The 11,544-nt window shown below is 40.9% G+C and overlaps 1 protein-coding gene across 1 annotated transcript; it reads left to right on the plus strand.

Annotated features, from left to right (window-relative positions):
* Nucleotides 1-420: 420 nt before the first annotated feature.
* On the plus strand, nt 421-10,989 carry LOC137430803 (cyclin-T1-like). The gene is made up of 6 exons (XM_078782708.1): nt 421-467; nt 731-812; nt 8,180-8,308; nt 8,448-8,508; nt 10,267-10,329; nt 10,940-10,989. The coding sequence occupies exons 1-6, from the start codon at nt 421-423 to the stop codon at nt 10,987-10,989; spliced, it is 432 nt and encodes a 143-aa protein (XP_078638834.1).
* Nucleotides 10,990-11,544: the final 555 nt, after the last annotated feature.

An 11,544-nucleotide genomic window follows, 5' to 3' on the forward strand; every position in this document is an offset into this window, starting at 1 on the left:
CCTTCATACAACTTATTTTCTTGCACGAGTATTCCTTGCTGTAATTCACGGACCGGTGTTTGTGTGTTTGATCGTCGTGCTACTCCTCCTACAGTTGTGGCCCGATTGCATCCAGACATGCTTCATAGTATCGGCATGACCCCAATTAGTGTATAGGGGTGTTTTATCTTTGCCAGTGGTCTTGGGGTTGGGGTGTAGTTGTGTATTTGGGGGAGGGTGCTGCCTCCAGATGGGAGAGGGTATTACAATTCCCACCCTTTCCACTATTCCTGTCCCCACATTTTCTATTGCAGTGAAGTGTTTTGAATTATAAGCAATGGGCATGTTTTTGCTTCGTGTACGTTACCCGGGTTATTTATTTTTATTTTTGGGAGTGATTGAGAGAGCTGTTGCTTGCTTATACACCACCCAATTAAAGGTATGTGTCCAAAGAACGTGTTGCATGCTGAGAACAAGGTCGCCCGTAGGTGGGTACTCTGCTAGGTTTGAGTAAAGCACCATTCAGGTTTTATTCACTTGCTAACTCTGACCTTTGTCTCACTTTGGACTGGCGCCACCACTCCGGTCATCCTAATGCTTGCATAATAATCATAATATGATAAATTGTATGATTTGATTAGAATTGTTCATCGGCACTTTCTGTAGCATCTCGGATAATATTTTGGGTTCAGTGTTTTGTCTGCATTGCCAGTTTTGTGATTCATGGGCTGTTTTCCTGACTTATGCCAAGCTCTCAGCTGACGATCAGCACAGCAATAGTGTACATGCGTCGATTCTACATGTTTCACTCCTTTACCAAGGTTCAAGGCAACGTAAGAACTCTGTCCTGGGCTTTTGGTATTGCTATGTCTGAATACATGTCTGTCGGTACCGATCTCCTCTGGATGTAATCGGGGTAGGGTTCGCATTAACACACAATGGCCCACTATTTTCACAAGGTACTGTGAGATCGGTGAGGTCCACAAGAGTGCTCGTGCTGGAATCATTAGCGAGCTGCTTTCACTTCTGATCTTAAAAAGTCAAAATACTTTATCATCTAACAACCTGAATATCAGTGTCCAAGTATCGAATATAATTTGGGCTTCGGTGCATTTTTCGTTGTTGTTTTTTTGCATACCTATTTAATCTTGCTTTTACAAAGACAAATAAAAACCCACCTCCTAATCGATCATCTTGCAACGAAAATCAGAGCAATATATAAATACATATCGACGTTTGTTTGAGATTTTGGGCTCCCGAGGGTTCCTCGCTCGTATGCATGTTTGGGCAAACATACAGGTATTCTGATACCTCAGGGGGATGGATGCCCCTGCCTTGCATAATCCCAGGTCACCTGTGGGCAAGGTGTCGTACCTGTCAGCCCCCTTTACCAGGGTAACGGTCCACAGCCATGCGGTTTAAATGGCAGATGTCTCTGCACATCTGGTGGATGAGAGTCCAGTCAACTCCAACAGCATTCCCCAACGGCCAGCAGAGGGACAGAGAGGAGTGGTGACCTCCCCCCCCCCTCCCCCCTCCCCCCCCCCTCCCCTCCCCTATACCACACACTTACCCGTGTGTACCAGCCATAGAAAGGCAATATGATTGCACAAGCCATCATTGCCTGAGGAGACTCGACATCATCATGGGCAATGCCTTCAGGAAGTATTCACAACCCTTGACTTTTTCACATTTCTTGTTACAGCCTCAATTTAAAATAGATTAAATTGAAATTTTTTGGCCACTGATCTACACATAGTACCCCATAATATCAGTGGAATTTTAATATAATTTTTTTTACAAAATAATTAAAAATGAAAAGCTTGAAATGTCTCGAGTCAATAAATATTCATCCCCTTTGCTACGACACTAGAAATCGAGCTCAGGTGCATCCAATTTCCTTGTTAAATTGATATATGTGGGGAAATTACATGCCCAGACCAGGAATCGAACCCAGGTCCTCTGGAAAAACCACACCTGTGCTCTGCCATCTGAGCTATGTGGGTGACCCTGACTGAGCATGCAATTTTCCCAACTCATGATTGCCACTCTTTCCGTCAATGCTTCCGGGGCACTCGCTGCCAACCATAGAAGCACCAACGACCTGGACACAAGAGGGTCTTCCTCCAATGGGGAGACCAATCCATGTCCTCTATTATAAACACCACTGGGGGCATCGTGAAGCAATTAGATTAACGAACAGAATTACACAGTGACTGTGACACCCTGCCAGGACCAAAAACAGCTTAATTTTTTTTTTAATGATGACTTTAGGTGACCTTGACCTTTTGACCTTAAAAGCAATAGGCTTGAGTGAACTAATATGAAAGCCCTGCTCAAATTTCAAGTGATTTTATGCAGCCTTGACCTTTGACCTTTTGATCTTTAAAAAAAAAAATCTGCTTCCAGCTTGTGATTGGTGACCTAATTCAGTGATCCAATGTGCAAATTCTTAAAATTTAAGGTCAATCGGATGAAAATTGACGATTTTGTAATGCTGACCTTCGACCTTTTGACTAAATTATTGATTTGGCTTCATGTTCTCATACTAAAGTTTTTTTGTGAAAGTGTTTAAATAGGCTCAAATGGTTAAAAAAAAAATTGCAGCCTGGACAGTCACACTCACACACACAGTCACTCACACACACAGTCACTCACACACACAGTCACTCACACACACAGTCACTCACACACACAGTCACTCACACACAGTCACTCACACACACAGTCACTCACACACACAGTCACTCACACACACAGTCACTCACACACACAGTCACTCACACACACAGTCACTCACACACACAGTCACTCACACACACAGTCACTCACACACACAGTCACTCACACACACAGTCACTCACACACACAGTCACTCACACACACAGTCACTCACACACACAGTCACTCACACACACAGTCACTCACACACACAGTCACTCACACACACAGTCACTCACACACACAGTCACTCACACACACAGTCACTCACACACACAGTCACTCACACACACAGTCACTCACACACACAGTCACTCACACACACAGTCACTCACACACACAGTCACTCACACACACAGTCACTCACACACACAGTCACTCTCACACACAGTCACTCACACACACAGTCACTCACACACAGTCACTCACACACACAGTCACTCACACACACAGTCACTCACACACACAGTCACTCACACACACAGTCACTCACACACACAGTCACTCACACACACAGTCACTCACACACACAGTCACTCACACACACAGTCACTCACACACACAGTCACTCACACACACAGTCACTCACACACACAGTCACTCACACACACAGTCACTCACACACACAGTCACTCACACACACACACAGTCACTCACACACACAGTCACTCACACACACAGTCACTCACACACACAGTCACTCACACAGTCACACTCACACAGTCACACTCACACACTCACACTCACACACTCACACTCACACACTCACACAGTCACACTCACACAGTCACACTCACAGTCACTCACACACTCACTCACACACTCAGTCACACACACACACGTACAGCCGCTGACAGACAGCCGCTGACAGACAGATGCTGACAGACAGATGCTGACAGACAGATGCTGGCAGACAGATGCTGACAGACAGATGCTGACAGACAGATGCTGACAGACAGATGCTGACAGACAGACAGCCGCTGACTGGCAGACAGACACTGGCTAACAGACAGACAGACAGACAGACTGACTGACTGACTGACAGGCACTGACTGACATCCAGAGAAGTGATTGCAAAGCCCTGTCTCCCACTGTGAGGGGAAGGGCTAATAAATGAATGGAGGTGAGAGTAACACTTCGACTTGGGAGAATAAGAAGGGGTGGCCTGCAATATTAATTTTGTTGGGACAAATAGTGCTAGAAGAGGTCAGTGATCAGTGATGATCTACTTCATTACTTTGCTCATGATGGGAAGAAGGTTGATTCGTCTGTAGGATCTGTCTTGGACTCCATGTATGGGAGTACTTGCGGTCACTAAATATGGGTAATGTCAGTTTTCCAAGATTCAGTTTGGTGGCCCTATCTACTCCCCTATCTTTGCTCTGTTACAAGGCTAAGAAAAAGCACTAACTTCTAAATGTTTCTAGTTGTAGTTTATGCGGCCAAATATTTCCTGGTATCTCTTATTCTGGGAAGTATTTATTTAGAATTTTATGACTTCATTCACTACAACCATCACTGGAGTAAGGTCTGTATTCTTCAGTTTTCAAAATCTTTTCACTTAATTTTTCTTGTCCCAGAACATGATCGTTTGTTATTTTTGCTCTGTATTCATCAATATCATTGGGTCGTACACACACTTCAATTATTATTATCAATGCTCTGTTGTACACCGCTCCTTTCCTATGCCATCTCCAGGCATTGCAAATCGTCATTGCCGGGCACCAAAGGGGGCTCGGCAGTGACGCACGCTGAAAGAGAGTACTCAGTTTTCACTCTGGTTTCTTGTTTGTTTGTTTGTTTTCTTTCTTGGTTGTCCGGGCGATATCTCAGCCATCCTTTGAGCTAGGAAGCTGAAATTTTGGCACAATAGTGAGCAAGTCCTTTCTCAAAAACGGTATTTTTTTTTTTTGATTAATCAATAAAATTGAGGAGTTATTTAATTATTAGCGATTAATTAAGTACTTATTTAATTAATCAAATTTCCTTTCTCTTCTGACCATTAACTCAGGCACCTTTTGAGTTAGGAATCTGATATTTGGACATGCCAATGACCAGGTGATTTGGCTGCAAAGGATATTTTTGATTTATTAATTAATCAATTAATCGATTAATTATTTAATTATTCGATTAATGACCAAAAAATTTTTTTTTTTAAAGTTACAGATTCTGATGAAATAGTGGTAGTTTATGTGTTCTCTGACCAAATTGATTAATAATTTAATTTTTTTATGATTATTATTTATTTATTTTCATTATTAATCATTTATTTATTTTCTTTCTCATTTGGCCAATATCTCAGGCACCTTTTGAGCTGGGAAGCTAATATTTGGACATGAGTGACCAAGTGATGTGGCTATCAAGGATATTTTTGATTTATTGATTAATCATTTCATCTATTAATTATTTATTGATTAATCGATTAATTATTTATTGAGTAATCAATTAATTATTTAATTTTTTATAAATGACTTATTCAATTAAATTTCTAAAAGATACATCTTCGGATGAAGCACTAGTGGTTTAGTTATGCGATTAGCCAATTGATTATGAAAATATTTTGTGAAAATCTTTTATTGATTTTAATTATACAATTAATCAATCAATTAGTGTACACCTCTCCCTCCCAATGCAGCCTCAATGAGCTGCACTGCGGTATTGCCGGGCGCCGGAGGCGCCCCGACAATGCCGCTCTGTAGGATATTTAATTATTTGGCATGGGGGCGGTGTACTTTGAATGTATGTGTACTTGTTTGTTTTCTTTCTTGGTTGTCCGGACGATATCTCAGCCATCCTTTGAGCTAGGAAGCTGAAATTTCGGCACAGTCGTGAGCAAGTCCTTTGTCAAATACGGTATTTTTTGTTTTTTGAATAATCAATTAATTGAGGAGTTATTTAATTATTAGCGTTTAATTAAGTACTTATTTAATTAATTAAATTTCATTTCTCTTCTGACCATTATTAACTCAGGCACCTTTTGAGTTAGGAAGCTGATATTTGGACATGCCAATGACCAGGTGATTTGGCTGCAAAGGATATTTTTGATTTATTAATTAATCAATTAATCGATTAATTATTTAATTATTCGATTAATGACCCAAAAAAATTTTTTTTTTAAGTTACAGATTCTGATGAAATAGTGGTAGTTTATGTGTTCTCTGACCAAATTGATTACCAATTTAATTTTTTTATGATTATTATTTATTTATTTTCATTATTAATCATTTATTTATTTTCTTTCTCATTTGGCCAATATCTCAGGCACCTTTTGAGCTGGGAAGCTAATATTTGGACATAAGTGACCAAGTGATGTGGCTATCAAGGATATTTTTGATTTATTGATTAATCATTTCATCTATTAATTATTTATTGATTAATCGATTAATTATTTATTGAGTAATCAATTAATTATTTAATTTTTTATAAATGACTTATTTAATTAAATTTCTAAAAGATACATCTTCGGATGAAGCACTAGTGGTTTAGTTATGCGATTAGCCAATTGATTATGAAAATATTTTGTGATAATCTTTCATTGATTTTAATTATACAATTAATCAATCAATTAGTGTACACCTCTCCCTCCCAATGCAGCCTTAATGAGCTGCACTGCGGTATTGCCGGGCGCCGGAGGCGCCCCGGCAATGCCGCGCTGCAGCATATTTAATTATTTGGCATGGGGCGGTGTACTTTGAATGTATGTGTACTTGTTCTCTCTTTTTTCTGTTTCTCATCACTATAAATAACAAAATGTGTCAGTTTGTCAGAAGCTTTTCCACATTTGTAGATGAGAAGCTCACTTGTTCTGGGGGAGCACCCTTTAAGGGCAATAGGATTGGGATTAAGGACCTCAGAAATTCTTCACCCCCAAAGATAGAGTTCAGATATTGCGCTTCATCATGTGTCACGCAGTCGAGCATTGTCCAATGATAGATGAGATCCCAGGATTGTGATACTTACCTGACAGGAGAAACTGTGATCCTGGGTCAGGTGGAGTGGTGGACTCACTCCTATGGAGGAGGGGTCCTATTGTATGACCATGCGTTCTGGCCCTTCGGGGTCAGGATGCATGTGTTTTGAATGACCATGTGCTTCAGCCTTTGGGTTGAAGTGCATGTGTATGCCAATGGGACAGCCTTGATAGACGGTGTGGCTTGGCCATGGGAACAAGGTGCACGTCCAAGGCTGTTTAAATGTTTGATTTTTTACCTTTTTTTATTATAAAAAAAGGCGCCTCATAAGCAGGATTGTGATACTTGCATTGTTGTTGTTGTTCTTTAGGGTAAACCCCCTGGTTTCATTGTTACTTCGCCAGAGAAGAGGGTATTGCATTTGAGTCAGTTTGTCTGTTTGTCTGTCTGTTTGTCCGCAGAGAATAAATTTGATTTTCTTGGCAAACGTTGGTCTGATTGACAGGAAATTTTCACCATAGAAGCACCTCCACCTGTAGTTTTTTTAATGATAATTATGACGTCATAAGTCACGTGGGATGGGCGCCATTTTGAAAAAAAAAAAAACGAAAAACTTTGGACCTCTATCTCTGAAAGCGCTGCATAAAAAAATTGAGACCTGGCTCATTGTAAAGAACTCTCCATGGGGAATAACATATGTTAATGATGAAGTCATATGAGTCATATGATGAAGTCAAATGATGAAGTCATTGGACAATACACCCTGGTGTTGGGCTAGCGGCTAGGGTGCCGGCTTAGGATCCGAGGATCCTGGGTTCGAATCCCGGTCGATCGCTGAATTAACGCCAGGGGGGTTGACTCAGCCTGTCATCCTTCTGAGGTCGGCTAATTGAGTACCAGTTCACTGGTAATTCCCTGCTTGTCGTAAAAAGGCGACAAAAAGGGTTGGCGGCAGGAAGGGCATCCGGCCGTAAAACATTGCTTCAAAAAATGGACCGAAAAACGACAAAAACCACGGTCCCCAAAAAAGGCCAACCCCCGCTTTGCGGGGAAAATGGCCTCTAAAGGTGTTTTTTAAATTTTTTTATGATGAAGTCATAGGTGCCTCCATTATGATGTCATAATTCGACAAATACAAAACTTCATCCGATCAAGATGAAATTTCTTGAGCGTCATCTAGGGATAAATTGGTGGAAAGGAAAAAATTATGATGTCGGTCTTGTGGTTCGGCCGCCATATCTGTTTTAACACAAAAGCCCTTAAAAACACATCCTGGCGAGGGTCTGCCATTTCTGATTGCTCTTTCTTGGTCCTCTTGCTGCCACAATTATAGCTACTGCAAACACTTTTATACAAGATTCTCTTGTGGCCCTCACCAATAAAGCACCAGCAACGAGTACCTCTCGCACACAACCTAGTGGCAGAGAATTTCAGTACATAGTCACTCCATAATTGCACTATCAACATTCCTTATTGCGTCTTACAGCATGTGATCATCGACAGAACATGTACACTTTTAAGGCTTTTCCTGAGCAAATAAAACTATTGTGCTTGTTGCTCGTCTTTAGGCAATTGCACAGGCGGCTCTATTCTTAGCAGCCAAGGTCGAGGAACAACAGCTCAAGCTGGAACACGTGTTGCGCATGGCACATAGCCAGTTCAAAGCACATGAACCGCTCCCTGATCCGAAGAGCAAGGTGGGAATGTTTGAAATGATTTTGCATGACAAGCACCATGTGGCCACTGACTTTTCTCTTTTACTGTCACCACCTTCAGTGGCATTTATCTTTTAGGGTTTTTTTACTTTCATTAATCATGTGAATCATTATTTTCCAGACATATATGAAGCTTTCTCAAGACATCATAATGCTGGAGAGTGTTCTACTGCAGACTATTGGTGGGTAAACCTTTTGAAAATTCTGATTGTCCCTTTTTAAAAAAATTTCCTGCACTCCTCTCGGGGATTATATTCCAGTCAACTAACTAGATAATTTTCATTCATAAAGTTTCATTTGTATTTTTTATGAAGACAATTCGACCTATTTTGAATTCACTAACATTATCAGGACTATAAGTTTTACTACAAATGCAAAATGTAAGAGCCATCAACCGCTATTGAAAGGTTGGGGGCAACATGGGAGCGCTTAGCGAGAAGCCAATACGGCGTGTAGTCTGGTGACCTTAGGTGGACCCTGGAAAATTTCGTATTCTGAGCACTTTATGGCTGCTTTTGCTCACTTTTCTGGAAAAAAAAATATTTTAGGGAATAAGGGGGGTCAACTTTCTTTTGTGACCGTCCAGTCCAAAAAAGGAATAGGAACAACAACAAAAAAACTTGAAGTAGGCAAGAAAGGAATTGGGACAAGAGTCAAATGTAATGAGCAAGTGGTGAGAAATGACACTCCAAGATGCTGAGGTTTTTCCAATATGGGAAAGCAAGTAAAAAGTTGGAATTCCTCCAGATATTTTGCAGTCGAACCTAAAGCAACATGGACTGAAAATAATGTATGAAAATGTATAATGAAGAGAAAAACTATTGAGATGGAAGGTCTGTTGTCACATGCTCTCAATGGGAGCTATGAGCACAGGAAGAGGTATACATTTACATAGGCAATTTGCATCGACCCACCCCCAGTAGCTCTACAACCTTTGCCCTTCGTCTCCCTGGCAGGTCAAGTTGAGATTTGACAGCTAAAAACCAAATGCATCGACCAAAGACAGACACCGAATTGCATATTTTAGTATGATGATGATTATGATGATGTAACTAGGCAAGTCCTCAAGTGTTGTCAACGAGCGCACTCAAGTGCCGGCCCACGCGTACTATGGGGTGGTATGCAATGTGGAGCTGTTGCGGTCGGATATAATTGGTCATATTCCGGCCTATGGCATTCAAGTAAACAATGTGACCAATATAATATAATCTATTAATATTCTACTCACTAAATAATTAATTGCTTGTTCAAACTTTTCATAAAATGTATTAAATTAATTGCAATGAAGACTAGTTCTCGATACTTTTTGAGTAAACACAGCTTTTGTTTTTATCCCAAAAACGTGCGGTGGTGGGGGGGAGAAACAGTATATGTTGTCATCCCCCCATCCAAAAGGTAGGGGGGACATGCCCCCCCCCCCCATACCACCCCACCGATCAAGGCCAATGTCGAATTTTCACCTCCCTCAACTCCTTATTTGTCTGTCCTATACAAGCCTGTCTGACTAACCGCTCCATGCCACCTTTCCCTTCATTTCCCTCTCTTCTGCAATTCTTGTACCCTAATTTTCTACAAAATCCTCTTCCTTTTTGTCACTTCACGCAAGTCCTAGTTTCCCAATTTAATTAAAGTTAGTCCTTTATATTACGATTTGTTGTCCACTCCTCCAATTGGCCGTGTGTGCATACTGAAATTATTTCTTATGATTATTATTATTATTACTATTATTAATTACTAAACAGCATGTTTTCCTTGTTGCCGGATATAATTTCTGCAATGTTGCTGTGTATTCCCTCTCACATACCTGCAGCTGTTGATTGTATGTAGATCATTCAAATAGGAAGTGAGATGTCCGAGGTTCATCATAATAATGAGACCGCACTAACGTTTTCTGATGTGTTACGCAGCATCTCATTTTAGTGTTGTTCGTTGTGGGGCAGGTTTTGATATCACAATCGATCATCCACATGCGCACGTCATCAGATGCATGCAGTTCGTGACAGGTTGGTTCTGTGCATCTCGCTCCGGTGTTCCATTACGTTTACCGGATGTTTCCTACGGTTGGAATTGTGTTATTACTTTCCAGAAGGGGGGTGTTCTGGAAAGTTTGGCATTTGAGGATTCATTGGTGTATGCTTTGGATATGTTGATTTTGGAATTTTTTGAGACTATTCCATCATTGGATAACATCGCAGCTCGGTTGATAGCACGCTATTACTGCCAGTTTATCATCGACTGCTATTCCAAAGTTGTGCCAGCAGGGTTGCAGAATTTCAGTATACAACCAGAGATGATGAGCTAGTTATCCAGTCTATTTGCATTTACTAGCTACTGTTAACCTTGCGCTACCTTTCAAAAAGAATAGCACTTTGGATTACTACCTTGCCAAATTCCATGAACCTAGGTGGCTGTTACAATATTGGGGCACCACATCGGTGGGGTAGGTGAACCCTAACTACCTGGTATGTCTGGGAAAGAAACGGTGAAAGTTAGCTGATTAAAATTTATATAATGTTGAGGTATCTATTGTATAATTTTACAAAAACTAACAATAACTTGTAATCTTTGTCAGCCTGACTGATATCTGTAACATTTCCTTCCTACTTTTCACAGCCAGTCGAGAGTTGGCTCAGACTTCTTATTTCATGGCGACCAACAGGTGAATTATTTTGATGAATTGATGATTGCTGAACCTGGTTCAGGGTGCATGACACATTGTCAGCTTATTGATGGTTATCTAGTTGGGTATCTACTTACGTCAAGTCGTGGCCCACTTCTGGTGATATCTATACGATGAGAGCCATTTGTTTGTGTGTCTATCTGTGTATTGCCATTTTTCTCAGTGATGGCTGAACGGATCTTCGTCAAACTTTCAGGGGTTTGTCAGTGAGTGCCTGGGAGTGATTGTCTTGATTTGGAATCGTCCTTGTGCTGTTCACTGGTTTCATAGGTTATACCTGTGAGCTCCTGCATTGCACAATTCACTTCAGCACAGGCTGACATTGCCAGTAACCATATCAATCTCTGTATCTCGGTCATTCCTCTGCCTCTAGTTAAGCCACCACTGGTCTTCATGCTCCTCATGAGCGCTTGTTCTATCACGAGGTCGGTTGATAGGCCAGCCCAATAACGTTCACTTCTTCTGACGACATGAAGTCCATTCATGAAACTCCTATACACTTCTGGGTGATTCTTGTCAAGTTGTTTCATCATTTGAA

The sequence above is a fragment of the Myxine glutinosa genome, chromosome 7 (assembly GCF_964187855.1).
Source record: "Myxine glutinosa chromosome 7, kmMyxGlut1.1, whole genome shotgun sequence".
NCBI classification, from domain to species: domain Eukaryota; kingdom Metazoa; phylum Chordata; class Myxini; order Myxiniformes; family Myxinidae; genus Myxine; species Myxine glutinosa.

Coding starts and splice junctions, on each gene's coding strand:
- LOC137430803 (XM_078782708.1), top strand. CDS start 421: ATGTGTCCAAAGAACGTGTTGCATGCTGAGAACAAGGTCGCCCGTAG. Junction 8,509..10,266: donor TGTTCTACTGCAGACTATTG/GTGGGTAAACCT, acceptor GTTGTGGGGCAG/GTTTTGATATCACAATCGAT. Junction 10,330..10,939: donor ATGCATGCAGTTCGTGACAG/GTTGGTTCTGTG, acceptor TACTTTTCACAG/CCAGTCGAGAGTTGGCTCAG.